Below are 16,944 nucleotides of genomic sequence, written 5' to 3'. Positions count from 1 at the left end.
GACCACCGAGATAGACCTAAATAGGTACCGAAAAAATAGATTTTAATTAATCTATAAGCTATGTATTATCTGTATAATGCTTCTGGCATGATAGGGACCAACTTTGTTCAAATGAGTTTCTTTGGACATTTCTTCTCAGCAGTGGTCGTTCCGAAATGCCAGTAGTTTGTAGCTTGTGAGAAATTACTATTTAATTTAAAAATTGACGTGAAAAAGTACCTGTGAAGGTCTATTTTCTGTATAAATGGTTTTCAATTTGAATTTGCTATGCTTTCTCCTTCCTTCTTGATAATTTGTTGTTGGTGAAATATGTGATAACTATTGCTGACGCCATTTGTATTATATTATTATGTGAATAAACGATTATATTCTATTATTTATTCTAAATGTTTTTACAATAGTTTATTGATTTTTGTACATATTGTAAATGTACATATTGTTCGGTGAATCCCAATGTCTAGAATTTAGAAAACTGTAAACTATGTTTATATAAGGACTATGTCGCCAGCCATGAACCAGCCTTTTATTAAGATGTGGTTTAAACTGGTAAGTGAATTGATTCTCATTTCCATTAAATGTAATTTGAGTACTTAAGTACTGCACATTCGCATATATTTTTTTTACTAAAAGTAATATTTTTTAATATAAAAAAAGTGTGAAGATACTTTCATTTCTAAATGTAGAACTTAATATAATTAAAGAGTAATATTATTACTTTTATTATTTTAACATATTATTATATCGTTGTTTCTAATAGATTCTACACACCTTTTAACTTTCATTAAAATCAGACCAACGGTTCGAAAGTTATCGCGATACAAATACATTAAAGAATTTATTTATTTTTTTAGACAATTGGTCAATAAAAATTTATAAAAAGAAATTATTTAAAGTGAAAATTGTCATTGTACTGTACAAGTATGGTTACAATAAAATGTTGTATTCTCTAAGATGTTTTATTATTATTATAAGAAAATAATTGATCATTGTAACTTATGGAATTTCTATACTTTTTTTTTATTAGAGGCTGGAGTGTATAAAAAGTTTATGATGATAATACAATTTCAACATAATTTACTATCGATATTATAGTACTCGTAATGTAAAAGGAATGTGTTTTGAGAATGAATACCATAAAATCACAAGATTACTCAAATCAAAGGTAAATAGTAATTATACAGATATATTTTGTTTTACATAACAATACTTAGTAATTACATTTAATATATAGTCAAACTTATAACCGTTCAAAACCAATCATGTGGAAAATCCAGAAAATATTTTAGTCCAACTGAAAATTATATTTACAACATTATACAATTCGTTAATAAGATCCTTCTTTTGCGGGACAGACAGAGCCATGAAAACGGCCATGTTTAGCTGGATAGTGCAATGGTAATATTATCCAAAAATTTGTCACATAATTTCATTAATTACTGCATCATTTTCAACTTAAATCTTAACACGAAGTAAGCTATAATTCTAATAACAATAAACAGCGCTACCAAGATGCCTGCGTCGACCCAAAAATTCGCATTATTCATCGCCATTTTCTCCAAAAGCATTTTCGGAGTGGTGATAATGCAATCCACGATGTTGCACTCTTTGCTTGCGAGTTTTTCCCTGTCGTACCCGTATATAGCAAGCATTGTCCCTTCAAAACCGTACCTTATGTAGCTTATATAAGGTATCCATTTGAATACCGTCGGTATGTCGTTCAATTTGATGAAGAATCCAGCGAATAATACCACGGGTAATGTCGTGATTGGTCCGATGTACGTTGCCGTTTCGACGTCTAGTGCGGCTCCTATGAGTAGACCAATGGATTGTGCCACTACAGCTGTCAGTATATTGATGATGAGAAACATCACTAACCGGTGGGTTTCCATCGGTTGGCCTGTCATGAAGTAAACGGTGGTTACGAAGCTAATAGTGAACACGATCTGGAAACAAAATATAAATGACGACAAGTAACTTATTTCTTCTCGGACATGTCTTATATGATAACTAATATAGCTAAATTTTAGGAAAAAATACACACTGTATTATTATAATTACCTGAAATGGTAGATCTGCCATCGTCTTCGCTAAATAGAATGATTTCAGCGAATACCAGTAATTTAAATGCTCTTTTAAGAATACTTTCATCTCTGTTGGAACTGAAAAATAAGTAAACAATGACATTGTAATAATCAAAAAGAGGACAAGGTGTTTTAGTTTGGATTCAAGTCAATAAATAAAAATTCGTTTAAATACACTCACATATTAGAATAGTCGGCATCAACGCGCTGAACATAGTGAAAAGAACAACTATAAACAGACAACCCATGTTGCTTATAACTTTCGCAGCATCGGAGCCGATGTCAAAACATAGTAATCCTAATAACAGTCCTATAACAGCATGAGAACATAGCCTTAAATGCGTCAACGTCTGGTCTCGAAGTGTACTCTTGAAGGATCTCTTTAGCAGAATCCAAAACTGTTCCAATCCAGACGTAGGATAAACGATAGGTTTTTTTGGGAATCTCTCTGAGGATGCCGTGTGTATAACTGGTCGTTTATATTTCTCTTTCTCGAGTATATATTTTTCTTCGATTAATGCTGCTAATCGTTGCACCCATAGGACATCATATTCGCCAGATGCCACTTCTATCACTGGAACAGAAAAATAAATTAATAAGTTGTTTTGTCCCATGATAGCGATATTTGGTTACTAACAGTTGAAGTACATACACATATAGAAATATATGAACTGATCATGTGATCAGATTTAGAGAAAGTTATCTCGGAAATCCAACAAGGGGCTTCAGAAGTCGCGCTAATTATATACTTTCAAAATTAAAACCATTTACTTACTGTAATTAGCCGGATTGTAGCTGCTTGGACAATGAAGTCCCACAGATGATAAAAATGGTACTAAGTCGTTAACCTTCCCTTGATAAATACATTGCCCTTCAGCTAACGTGTACAGATAATCAAACATCTCGAATAGCCTTGCAGACGGCTGATGTATCGTGCATATGACAGTTCTCCCCCCTCTAGCCAACAGTTTGAGTAACGACACGCACTGGAAACACGATGAGCTGTCTAAACCAGATGTAGGCTCATCAAAAAACATCACAGGCGGATTATTAACTAATTCCAAAGCTATTGACAGACGTTTTTTCTGTCCACCAGAAAGATTTATTGTTCTGGTATTCCTATTGTCTGCAAGGCTTAACATATCAAGGATTTCTTGGATCACTGTTGTTTTGGTCGACGCGGATACGTTTTTGCCCAACTTCAAATTGGCCGACACGTCCATCGCCTCTTGTACTGTTAGTTGTGGTAAGAGGCAGTCATCTTGCATTATGTAGCATGATAGTTTTCTAAATGTTCTCTGGTTTCTTTCGCTGCCATTTATTAATACGGTGCCATGAACGTTGGAGGTCCTGAAATATTTAAAGATATTTATAATCTTAGTTTTATCATAGCCTTTGAATTGATGAAACCACGATTAATACAATCGTTTATCGAATACATCTACGTGGAGAAATTATAAATCTACCAACATAGGCGATTCTGTAGAAGTCTATTTCGAATCACCATTTTCAAAACTATTACTTTCGATTCGACATAGGATGATAAGCACTTATTGACGTTAAAAATTTACTTAAAAGCGAGTCTACTACCGACTTCCAAAGCGCAGGTGATGAAGCGGCGCAACATTTTTTTCTCCAAAGACGTCAATTAACAAATGTGATATAGTATAGTGAATATAGATTGGATGTACATACTTGTAGCCCGCTACGATGTTCATCAAAGTACTCTTCCCCGCTCCAGAAGGGCCCATGATAGCAGTGAGCTCTCCAGAACGGAACGAGCCATTTATTGACTTAAGGAGTACCTTGTACCCTTTTTTCCGGCCTCCATATACCGAGTATGACAGATCGGAGAACTCAATATGCACCGGTAGTCTTTTAGGAAGGTGGGTCAAAGTTGGCTTCTTCACGTCAGCATGATCGATTGGAATATTCGATTCTAGACCAGAAATCTCGACCCTGAAAATTAATAGGCCTATAGAGTTTTTTTTTTAATGTTCGGAACAATTTTAAATTGTTTCAAATACAGAGCAGAGAAAATGAAACAAAAGATTGAAAGAAAGATTTTTTAAACTTTAATAATTGGACTATCTCAACAGCGACATCTATGTATTCGTATCAGAATCGCTGAAGTTGTATCAACACAAGGAAAAAGCAACAATCTACTTTGATGCTCATGGCGATATATAGCCATGCCAGCCCACACTGTTGCCGAACTCAGACACATGCCGACGCGAATGCGTGAACATTGCGTACCTAGTTAGTGAATGAGTGCTTTTATTTACCGCAATGAAAAACCAGAAATCCGTCGAAGTTTGGCAAACTGTTCGACGACAATGTGGAGCCGGCATTACACCTTGGGTGCTCAAATAAAACATCTGGGAATAATTCCAACTATCTGAATAGGCTCATGCGCAAAATGTATCTGGTCGTAAAATGTATTTTGCACATAATATATTTTTCGCAAAATGTCGGGACAGGGACTTGAATAAAATAATTACGATTTTCGAAGCAAAATCATCATATTAAAGTTATATTCAAAGATACTCATAGCTATAAACAAATTATGGATATTTCCTATTCTAAGTCCCTGTTGCGACATTTTGCGAAAGAGACCTTTTGCGCCTGAGCCTCTAAATAGACTATGGCAATATGCCAATTTTGATATGCTGCCAATATCATCATCCAGTTAACTCTTATGTGATTGTGACTTACGTTGTAGGTCACTTCTGAAATACTTATATTTTACCCGTAGTATGTAAGTACGTCAAATATTAGTTCTAATTTAGTTTGGTTTCTATAAACAACTAGCTGTTATCCACCAGCTCCGCCCGTAAAAAGGTAGCCCTATGTCACTCTCCACCCTTGCAACTATCTCCACAAAAAACACACTTTATTACTCAATTTCGACTCAATTTTCACATAATATTAGTATGGATGATACGGCGATATAGCGAATTAAATATTCTTGCATATTTATGTATGTCAGTAACACATAAATATGTATATATCTACAACTACTTTATATTGTCTTTGGTTTTACGCTCACCTTTTGGACAATCCGTTTTCTAGCTGGTTGTAAACATAGTCCGGACTAAGCGAACTTTTGGACTGAGAGAGAGCCATGTTTATGCCGCGCCAAATAGAAAACAATTCGTTGACGCGATCACTCTATAGCCAGCTATCTGCAGCACTGCGTATTAAAAACAAAAACATATTTAGACTATAGTTTTGCTAACTGGGATGAGTCGTTATCAATCAATGAATAGGACGATAAGGCTTCCCGTACAACGTGTGTAAGGATTGAGCAACTACTTACTACGTTTTAATTTAATTAGTTGACGCGTGTTAACATTCCGCAGTCTATTTTGGTGAACGGTAATAATAAAACGGATACAGTATCACGTCTTTATCCTTTGCGGAGCAGACAGAGCCAGGAGTTGCGAAAATCTAGTATAAACTTTGGAAATAATGGCGAGATGTAGTATTTCAAACCTAAGTTTTTCAGTTTTGTCTCTTGCTAAAAATTGTTAAGTTTTTTAAGATTGTTTTTTTTATTTTCGAGTCGTTAAAAAAGATCGTGAGGAAACCTGCACACTTGTACTTTGATGTAAACTAGTGTTTACCGTCTACAAGTACTAGATGGCGGTAGGTGTTCGTAAAACTAATTTCTGTTGCATTTAGGTGACATAAAATCTGACTCCAAATGTTAGCAATAACATAATAAAGATACAGTCCACTTGACCATTGGGAAATAATAATGCAGTTTTGCATTATATGTCATCCTTTATCACAACATGCAGGATAGACACAGGTGTTGTTAGCAATGATATCGGATTTAAGTAAATTTTTATCAATAGATAAAAATATAATGAACTTAAACCTCAAACAGTCTTATAATTATTTGCATAAGTTAACAACTGTTTTCAGACTTATGACGTTGTCGACTCCGAGTGAAACGCATATATTAATATGTCATATACGATAGGTACACAAAACACAAAGGTTTTTAAAACTCAAAGACATGTTAGCATTTATGATACTAGCGATGCATATTTTATGTCTGTAAAACAAAATTTATCATCCACTCTGTCTATTTTCGCCGGACGTTTCGACACAAGTTTCACTGTTAGTGGTCACGGCACGACTAAAACACATGCGTCTAATTAGGTACCTGATAGAATTTAATCGTTTACTAGAAAGTTTTTCGCATTGAGTATTGGTTACCATAAAATTTATTTAAATAATGTGATAAAAAAACTAGACTCGAACTGGATTTATTTTATTATTTAAACTCATTATTTACATAAAGCATATGTGACATGCATATAATTATTGTATTAAGATTAATTTATTACACAAAACATTCAATATTATTTGATATACACTAGTTGTTCACTTACCTCACTCACTATACAACTCAGCACTTGAGAATATATTACGACATTCTAGCAGTGTAATATTACACGTTCATAGGTAAGTAATTAATTAAAAAGTAAAACTGTTTATTCATAAAAGTCGTGCAAAGTTTTTAAATCCAGCCAGTGCGAAATAATTACAAAGTGTAGAACTATACGTCCGCTTGAAACGAAGCGTTTGGTTCGATTGTAATACGTTTATCGCATTCAAAATAGTTAAGCAGCTTAGGTGTGTGCGCGAGCGCAATCAAAATAATCAATATGCACGTAATCTGCTTTAGTCTTGATAAAAAGCAAAATTTCTGCGGTCGCAGGTGTAATATCAAGAAGGAAAAAGGGTGGATATAGGTATATCAACCATTTTTATCTTTAGTAATTTAGAAATTGCCTTTTTGAAAAGCAAATTTTTCCTAATTAGTATTAATCCTTATCTAAATATGTATTACATACTTAGTTAACTTGGTCATTTGATTTAGATGAAAATTGTCCATTACGTCATTACATATAAAAATCAATAATATTTTGCAAGTTACCACAGATTTAAAACTACACGCAATCACATAAAATCTAGCCAAACGCACTTTATCTCAATATGCTAATAAATATTTTATTTCTTTAAATTGTTCAAAGGACGTCGATTGTTCAAAGAACGAAGTTGGGCTGGGTAGCTAGTTTTAATTAATTCAATTTGTGATATTTTTGTTATTATGCCATAAAATAAGATGTGATGTTTAAAAGTAGTTTTTTTATATATATGTATATATAAGTTTTTGTACAGTCATAAATTATCGTATAATTTAATAATAGTATTTCAGCTAATGAAAAGGTTGCCTTAATCCTACTATGGAATTATATTTCAAGAATATTTCGTAAAAAAACATAAGAAGAAAGCTGCAAAGCACATCATTTTACTGCCCAAGAATATTCTACTTCCTGCTACTAAATTATAAATATTATAAATGTGAGAGTTTCTCAGGATGTATGTGTGTACACGTGTATTTGTATGTTTGTTACTCTTTCACGCAAAATCTACTGGGCGAATTGTTATGAAATTTCGTACACGGGTTGAATATAACCTGGAATAACGCATAGGGTTCCTTTTATCCAGAAATTCCCACGGGAGCGAAGCCCCGGGGATCGGCTACTTTTTGATATTTACTAAAATATTTACTAAATATACCTACTATATTTGCTAAGGACAGTCAGCTAATTCATAAAATATAATATACGAATAAAACAAATAGTTATATAAAAATCACAGTCGTTTATTAATGATAAATACTGGTAATTAGGATATATAGAGATTTACCAAATCATTAGCAATATTATAGGTACTATAATAATCTGTTTAAATCTATGATGTAATGAATTGATCTGTGTACGTGACATAAATACAAACAAAACTAATAATATCAATATGAATAAGGAACTTAACATTAAGTCATGGGCCCAATCTCCTATAAAATCTTATCTATACCTAATATTACGTATAAACAATCTAAATGTAATTCCTGCATCCTAGAAAGCTAAATATTTCGAAAACTATTATAATAATCGCGTCAGAGATTAGGAATGTAAGAAAACTGCGCATTATAAGTACGATCTTAAGCGAATTGTGACGACATAACACGAAATTCACTGCTGGGCCACACCTAGGCCACTCATTTGAACATATAATCGTAGAAAAAACGACATAATCCCAGATTAAATGTGATGTAAGTATAGGGGTCGGCGTGTAATCCACCAAAGCTATATACAATGGTAAGATACTAATAATTTATTTGATCTAATCGGAATTTTGTTAAAGAAGTATTTTACTTTAAACAACACAATATTGTGTTCACTTCTGACTATTAATATAGAAGCTCAAAAGTGGCCTAACCAATTATAGGTTCATATTCTAACATACTTATAATAGATGAATGAATATACAAATTCATTAACTTCATGCTGCATATTTTAAGTTTAGAGCCACTTTTGCGCTGATGACCAATTAATTTGAACGACTCGCTCATATTCTTGATGGATATACCAGATTAAGTACATTATATGTATAATCAAACATACGCAAAAACTAATTGATCATTCAGAAAATTTAATTACAATCGTTCTTCCTCACACAGTTAGATCCATTAATTTTACTCCCTCTTATTTGACAATTACTCCAGAGATCTATCGAGCACAAATAGCAGTATAGTCTAGACAATCTAGATACTGATGGGTATTAAACTAATTTCCATCTAACATAACTAGAAATCACCATTTTCACTTCAATCATTTTCATTTAAATAACCACAATTATAGTACACTTTTCAGGGTTTAGCAACCACATCTGGCCATTGATACGAATCCTTACATTCCCAATTAGATAACCTATTTTAATATCATAATCCACGATAACTGGAGAAATTTGTTCATTGTCAACAACATCACCAGTAGCTTCGGTGTCACCGTTCGATATCCTCTACAAAATATTAACATTAACCCTAACTAGCAACATCCACCTCGCATTTCATACCAGGAAGATAGTTATACTAGTTATACTAATTAAATCACAGTAAAAATATCGACAAATCCAGCAGACTGGTTGACTTTATTATCTGCATAAAAATATATATTCATTAAATTCACAAAACTACAAACCATAAATATAACTTTCTAACCACCTATATGTGGATGATGTCATCGACAATGAGTGAACATATTACCATTACAAGCGAGTCGAATTTGTGCCTCTACTGCATCATCTTCAACTTGAACCTTAGAACTAAATATGAGATTACTCTAATAAAAACGAACAACGCGCACAGAGCGCCAGCGTCGACCCAAAAATTCGCGTTATCCATAGTCATTTCTTTCAAAAAGTTTTCTGGCTTCCTGAAATGGCAGTAGACTTCGGAGCAATGTAATTTCTCTCTATCGAATCCATACACCGCCAGCATGGCGCCTTCGAATCCGTATCTTACGTAGCTTAAGTACGTGAGCCATTGCAAGTAGTTCGGTATTGCGTTGAAGTTGACGAAGAAGCCTGAGAAAAGTACTACTGGTATTGTCGTGACAGGTCCGAGATAGACACCTGTTTCTATTTTCATCGCGGCTCCTATGAGGAGGCCCAGCGACTGGGCGACCAGTGCCGTCAAGATGTTGATGGTGACAAACATCAGTACTCGGTCGGTCTGCATCGGCTGCCCGGTCATGAAGTATACTATTATGACGTAAACCCCGCTGAATACGATCTGAAATAGAAACAATCGCTGTGTTATTACTATTGCGCAGTTTTGACAGAACGGTCAACTGTTTACAATTGCGGCGGTGATACGCAAAACAAAGAACTATCACACTTTTATAGTGTCATTGTTAATGCTATACTAATTAGATTTAAACAGACTAGAACATATCCAGAAGTCTTTTTTTTTTAACCTATAGTGTCCAACTGCCGGGCAAAAGTATCTCGTGAATTATCCGATGAGTTAGTCTTCCTATGTTTGAACACTGCCCCATGATTAGAGGAGACAGGGAAGTCAATGCAAGGGAAAGGGAGGGATGCAAGTGGTTAGCTACAAAGGGAGGGATGCAAGTACTTAGTTTCAACTGTTTCAAGTTAGTTATAGTAGCATAAACTAAGGGAAGAACGCTACTTTTTTTTTACCTGGAACGGCAGATCAGCCATGGTTTTCGCGAAGTAGAAAGACTTTAATGAGTACCAGTAGTTCAAATGCTCCCTCACAAACACGCTCATCTCAGTTGGGACTGGAAAAAAGTAAATTTGTTAAAATACATTCCTAAAATATTTGTATCATTCGAAAACTACAAAAATATATAGAAATATTGTATCTGATTTAAGTATGATTAAAATGTATCATTTTATATTTGTACTCTAAATATGTAATCTAGATAACTTCCTTAAATATCATATTTTTCGGAATATCCGAATTTTGACTATTCTGCCTGTCGTATTGATAACGCAAATTTTTAGAATGAAAAAAATAACATTTTACTCACATGTAAGAATTGTAGGCATCATAGCCGTAAACATAGTGAACATCACAGTGAAGAAAATACAGCCAGCGTTACTCATCACCTTTGCGGCATCAGATCCGATGTCATAATATAAGAATCCTATGAGCAGGCCCACGACAGTATGCGAAAACAGCCTTAAATGCGTCAACGTTTGATCTCTGAGTATACTTCTGAATGTTCTCTTTAGAAGAATCCAGAATTGCTTCCATCCAGAAGTAGGAAATCCGCTTTTTACTGGTTTCTTAGAGAAACTCTCGCTGGAGTCTAATAAAGATGTGGTGCAAGTGACTGGAGCCAAGTTTGTAGCGTTTGGTAGGGCCAGTTGTTTTTCTGTATTCATCGGTGGTTCCGACATGTCTATCACAGTGCAAGTTGGTTTATCTGGAAGTCAAATTGTTTTGGGTTATCAATTTTGTATTAGATATTATTCCTCTGGATATCAAGATTTTTTTGCGGCCGTTTCGGGTGTTACATGAATATACGCGAGGATGAGAAAGCGAGATGGACTAACCTATAACAATATCCAGATCAGCTTTTTCAGTATTGTTCTTCCTAGTCTGGTTGTTGTAGTTGAGGTTTTGTGGGACTGAGGACGTAGACGACGAGGTGGAGGACTGGCCACGGTCGCATTTTCCCTTGTTCACAGCCATCACCAACTTGTGAACCCAATCTCCATACTCGCCAGTTACCACTTCCATTACTGAAACAGATATTAACTTTTACTGATTTTTGGGTGCCCGAGTGCCTACAGTCATGTAAAAAAAAAATTGCGCAGATCTGCGCAAGAATGTATTGTACAACTATTGATGTCCGGTGTTCCCGCATGGCAATTAATCTCGCTACCGCAGCTGGCTCTGTCAACCTCGTTAAAGATAAAACCCAGTTTCAAAGGTCTCGTTACCATTATTAACTGTGTCTTGTTAGGGGATATTACAAAAAAGTTAAAGTAAGTTAAAATTAAGTTCGCTAGGTGATTATAAAACTAGTAATTAAATAGGTAGTTATCTTTTTTATAATTTAAAATAAATTGTAGAGGGCAAAATAGAAATAAAACTAAATACTTATATAAAACCTTCTACCGCCATATTATCAATACAGATCGATGTGTCAATCCACATTATACTCGTATAAATACTATGTGTCATGACATGTGTTTCAGCAAATTAAACAAAGCGTAAAGAGATAAAAAGTATTGAACTCTGACCTCACAATATACATTTTGCGCAGTTAGTATTGTAAGGTAATATAAAAAGCAAGAAATAATATTTAATAGACCTTTATGTTAAAGGATTTCTTAAGTTTAAAGGAATATATAATATTAAAATATTCCACGCTACGCTATATAATATATTATTGACTACTACTGTCACTTACCATAGTCAGCAGGGTTGTGATAACTAGGACAGTTCAGGCCCTGTGACGATAAAAACGGCACTAATCCAGTGACCTTCCCCTGGTATATACACTGCCCTTCAGCAAGCGTGTATAAAAAGTCGAACATCTCAAAGAGTCTAGCGGACGGCTGATGAATTGTGCATATTATTGTCCTTCCTCCTCTCGCCAGTGATTTCAACAAAGATATACACTGGAAACACGACGAGCTATCCAATCCTGAAGTCGGCTCATCGAAAAACATCACAGGAGGATTGTTAACTAATTCTAAAGCTATCGACAGGCGCTTCTTCTGCCCCCCTGATAGACTTATTGTTCGCGTGTCGCTCGCGTCCGATAGCCCTAACATTTCTAATATTTCTCTGACTACTATCTTCTTGGCAGCGATTGTCATATCTTTCCCAAGTTTCAAGTTGGCTGACACGTACATCGCTTCTTTGACAGTGAGATGTGGTAGTAAGCAGTCATCTTGCATGATGTAACAGGATAGCTTCCGAAATCTTCGCAAATTTCTTTCCTTGCCATTTATGAGTATAGATCCGACGACATTTGATGTTCTGGAATAGTAAAAATGCATAATTAAAACTGATTACATCGTGCATGCGTATTTTTAGACATCTTGGCAAAGATTCAAATGTTTAAGATTCTTTTGACCTATTTTTTGCCAGATATACAAACAGTGTTAAACATTAACCAAGACTCAGTGAATGGTTAGATTCACTGTAACACACCTGAATCTGGTTAGGTTCACTGAGTCTTATTAGTATTAAACATTTTGAAGAAAAACTATGCTAATGTTCTTTTATCTCGTTCGGCTAAGAATAAATTACAATAAAAATAAGAATAAATGTCAAATAATTAAACTAAATAATACTGCCTTCTGGCTAAAGATATTAGAAACGGTATCATTCGGTGTCGTAGGCCAAGACCACACAACTCTCTTACGTCAATGAACTCGCGCAGAATAAGGTCCCTAATACGTCAAATTATTCATCTCCGCATTTTAAAAATATATGATGTTATGTAAATATTATGATGTGAATTTACTCAATGTTATGTTTTCAATGTAAACAATAGCAGTTGATTATATTGTTTTTCTATAAATAATGTAATTACCATTAAACAACTCGTTATCTAAGAAGCAAATGTCTAGCCATGTCGTTCCCGCCTGGGCCTAGCAGAAGGGGCAAATCCAGAAAGTGATGTCGTATTGGTCTAACTACTAAGAAAGACCGTTCGAAGTGGAGAACAAAAAGCGGATCCCGGACTAAAACGCTTTGAAAGAAACCAGGAAAACGAGCGAGTCCAATGAACACAAGACAACATAACATTATCACTAATTACCATTTATCTGTGATAAATAAAACTAAAATGCAATGGCACATGGGTGTCAAAAATTCAAAGTTATCTGCAACTACTGCTACCTATGAGCAAAAGTTATATACATGGTGATCGAAACAATCACTCAAAGAGCAGATTTCCTTATGATGTTTTCACTGGAAGCAAGTGATGGTCTATGAAAATTAACATACCTACACCGTCTATGAGAACTAACATATATACATGAGATTGGTATACAAAATCTGGTGACACGAGTAGGATTTCTAATTTACAAACAAGTTTTCTTCATTTTATAGTAATTTGCTATAAACTTTGTAGATGTTAACACTAGGCACTTGTGTTGGTACTACTTCGCAAGATCGTAACATTCATAAGTATACGTGAGCAAAATATACTTATGAAATTATTGTAGCGATGTATATTGTACGTCGTCGAAATTACAGAATCTGATCCAAATGAAGGTACACTCCAATGAAAAACCAGCAAATTTCCAACCATATATCGTTTCCAATAATAGTTATATCATTATGAAAAATATTTTAAGAAGTAAGTCAAGAGTTCTTGTTACTTCGGTACGCCTCAACTACGAGTAGGAGTCAATACCGATATTTAATTTTGATAAAAACCAACCACTAACCAACTTTTGTCGCAAAATTCCTATGAGGCATCTTCCTGAATTTATTCTAAAAGAAATATGATCATAAAAGGCACTTACTTGTAACCTGCTAATATATTCATCAGAGTACTTTTCCCGGCTCCCGATGGACCCATTATGGCGGTAAGTTCGCTTGAGCGGAAGGTTCCATTGATACCTTTGAGCAAAGTTTTGTTCCCTCTCTTCCTGCCTTCGCTCACTGAGTACGAGAGGTTAGTGAATTCTATGTCGACTGGCGGCCTTTTCGGAAGATGTGTGAGAGAGGCCATAGGCTTCTTCTGGTCGCCGTAGCCATTTGGAATCTTTGGAGTCAAGCCCGTTATAGCTGCCCCACCTGGTACCCCGTTGCATAAGTTGATTTGAGATCCCCTGAAAATTAATATGAATTATTTATTCAACAGTTTATAATATACAAAGATACAAGAAAGAGACATTATTGTAAATTGGAAAGTACAAAGTTGCTGCTCATTGCACATGAAATAAGTGTATCCACCAACAAACCCATGAGAGGAGAGATTACTAGGTATATAATCTAATTTCTAAATATATGATTTGATTTGACACAGTCCTACCAATTTAATAATTAAGTTGGTATTGCTGTAAGAATTTAGTTTTGTGTTCACATTATTATAATTTATCGAGATAGTCAGCCACCTGTGTCCTTTTCAAATTAGAGATTGCAAGTTTCATAGAAACAGCTGTTTAGTTAGTTTTGTTTTATCTTAATCTTTGATTAGCAATGCCGCGGCCACGACATCGAGTCTGTAACTCAGTAGTCGAATAATACCATTTACTTAGGTACCTAAATAAGTTCTCATTTTATTTATTTATAACATACGAATTTTTGGTTATTTGTAGCAATCAAGTTATGGGTTCTCAGATCAACATAAATAATTATGCTATTGGGAATCAAAAATTGGATTACGTTGATCGGATCGACCTGGACGAAATAAGACTTAAATTTAGTCAAGTACCTATAAGGTCATGGTTAAGGTAAAAGTTCAATCCAAAATTTAGCTAGAAATCTGAAAATAACATAAGTAGAAATGGCAATTACAGTTTTTCAGTATTGGGAAGTCGTAGTTGAGAATATTTCAGTGGCAGCCGATCATTTAGAATGGAGTTGCATAACAAAAGAGTAATGATCCCACTCGCCGTATGCACAGAAATTCTGGCCAAACACGAGGTATATCTATCTGTACGATGTAATAACATAGCTACGGAGCTATGGCCATTAATCCATATCGTCCAGTGTACTACAATATTTTGGAAACATGCCAAATCGCGGTTTCCATCCACAGCGAAATGCTTTTGTTTATAACTAATAACGCTCTGCTGTATTTTATACACTACACTACGTTTTTCTGATGTGTAACCTATTGTCTCTCAGTTTCTTGTAATATATGGGAGTGATTTCGTTAAATTAAAAAATTTAACTAGAAGCGAGTTATTTTCAAATTTCTGGTCACCACATAGCAGTCATCTTATGAGTGAGACTACGGCCGCAATTTCAAACAAGGTGTCGGGGTGTAAGGACATCCTGACTAGATGGGGATTTATACTCAACTCACAAAGTAAATGCGAGTGTAAATAATGTAGGTACAAATTACAAAAATTACAGAATAAAAACTGAGAGGAAATTTAAAAAAATCGAAGAATTACCTCGACTGGTATAGAAGCAAGATGATTTATGAGACTCGATAATACTTTATAGTTAATGCGAAAAAATGTTTCAATTTCCTTCTAATTATGTTTACCTGCGAGACGTAGACAATAGCTTTTGCTAAGTCTATCGCTTAATATACATCAAATATAAACAACCAGTCGAAATGTGTGTAAGAGTAATGAATGAGTATTGTTATTTGGTTTGTGAAGCAAAGAAGTCGTTTAACAATAAAAGAATGCCTCATTGCATAAAATTGAAAGAAAATGCGTCACAGACTGTCACTATATTAGTATCACTACAGACAAACGTGACAAAACAACAAACATAAAATAAACGTATCGCCCACTAGTTTTACACGATCGATAACTAATTGGATTAGCTAGACTAAATGATAAAAGACGGAGGGATACATTTAGTCGAACAGTAGTTTTGGTTGTAATTAAATATGACCTAAATCACTGCTTTAAACACAGAAACATCCGTAGCCTGTTGTACATTTAAAAAACTAATATATGTTTGCTAAGCTCTGAAAATAAAGAAATGTATTTACAAAGCAAAGAAGAGCGTCAAGACTTCAAGATCGACCTCGCCGTGACCATTTTGCGGATCTCGTTTGCAAGGGAGATATTAGGAGATACCTACAATCGGAGAGCATGTATGAAATCATTGATGATGCGAAAGAAGCGAGAGAGATTCGAAAGGATTGTGACTAGTAGGACTTATTTTTTGCTTATCCTTGTGAGAAACAGAGGTGAAGTACATATGCAATAGTCTGCCTGTTTTGTTGGCGTTGTATCAACAAAAAAGAAGAGTTCCCGAAAAATCCAGGGATCAGAAGCCAAGCTTGCCATATGAATAAGGCTAGACTAGCTCGATTGTTGTCGAACCAGCTGTCCAGCTTTTAAAATTCTGGAGAATCCTCACGCAGAAAGTGCCAATTCAAAAGGCCCATCTGAGGATTATCCTCGTGAGAAATAAAAGAAAGAAAAATGTATGTAGCTCACTTACCCAGTGAGCTGGGCATTGTTGAGTTGTTCGGCGTAAGGCTGCGACTTCTGTGAGAACATAACCTTCTCGTTCAGGTCCCCCCGGCTGCCGCGCCCGTTCAGCGGCAGGTGGACCTGCGTGTCCTTGGCGTCCATGCTCCCAAGCGTCATCGCCACATCCTTGGAGAAGTTACGCTGGAGACAAAAAATAAAGGGTTTAAATTATTGGATTGAAACCTACTCAGTTGAAACTATCGGCAGAGACGAACAGTATACAGGTACGCCTGTTCCATTTAGATTGTGACAATCTTCTTGAAAATGATCTCCTAAAATGATCAAAACTATAGTCGGTTTCTATCTATAATTAGTTACACATTACCGATCC

The 16,944-nt window shown here is 35.0% G+C and overlaps 2 protein-coding genes across 3 annotated transcripts in view; both read right to left on the bottom strand.

The window, feature by feature from the left end:
- Nucleotides 1–1,169: 1,169 nt before the first annotated feature.
- LOC128676313 (ATP-binding cassette sub-family G member 4-like) lies at nucleotides 1,170–6,711 on the bottom strand. Its single transcript, XM_053756359.2, is given in 8 exon segments — nucleotides 1,170–1,625; nucleotides 1,628–1,943; nucleotides 2,059–2,159; nucleotides 2,263–2,655; nucleotides 2,857–3,431; nucleotides 3,777–4,040; nucleotides 5,131–5,274; nucleotides 6,485–6,711. Coding segments are annotated over 7 exon segments (1,815 nt in total). The 5' UTR covers nucleotides 5,208–5,274; nucleotides 6,485–6,711; the 3' UTR covers nucleotides 1,170–1,536.
- Nucleotides 6,712–7,743: 1,032 nt separating this feature from the next.
- Atet (ABC transporter expressed in trachea) overlaps nucleotides 7,744–16,944 on the bottom strand; it is a 31,976-nt gene continuing 22,775 nt past the window's right edge. For both annotated transcript variants that reach the window (XM_053756358.1, XM_053756357.1), the window contains exons 2-8: nucleotides 16,582–16,754; nucleotides 13,968–14,276; nucleotides 11,894–12,468; nucleotides 11,031–11,219; nucleotides 10,502–10,900; nucleotides 10,149–10,249; nucleotides 7,744–9,735 (exon numbers count right to left, since the gene is read on the bottom strand). In XM_053756358.1, the coding sequence (XP_053612333.1) occupies nucleotides 9,235–9,735; nucleotides 10,149–10,249; nucleotides 10,502–10,900; nucleotides 11,031–11,219; nucleotides 11,894–12,468; nucleotides 13,968–14,276; nucleotides 16,582–16,730 (2,223 nt within the window). In that variant the 5' untranslated portion in view covers nucleotides 16,731–16,754 and the 3' untranslated portion in view covers nucleotides 7,744–9,234. The remainder of the gene's footprint in view (nucleotides 9,736–10,148; nucleotides 10,250–10,501; nucleotides 10,901–11,030; nucleotides 11,220–11,893; nucleotides 12,469–13,967; nucleotides 14,277–16,581; nucleotides 16,755–16,944) is intronic.

Source organism: Plodia interpunctella, chromosome 16 (genome assembly GCF_027563975.2).
Source record: "Plodia interpunctella isolate USDA-ARS_2022_Savannah chromosome 16, ilPloInte3.2, whole genome shotgun sequence".
Lineage (NCBI taxonomy): Eukaryota > Metazoa > Arthropoda > Insecta > Lepidoptera > Pyralidae > Plodia > Plodia interpunctella.
Note: the sequence above shows the minus strand (reverse complement) of the source record. Positions and strands in the feature narration are given on the sequence as shown.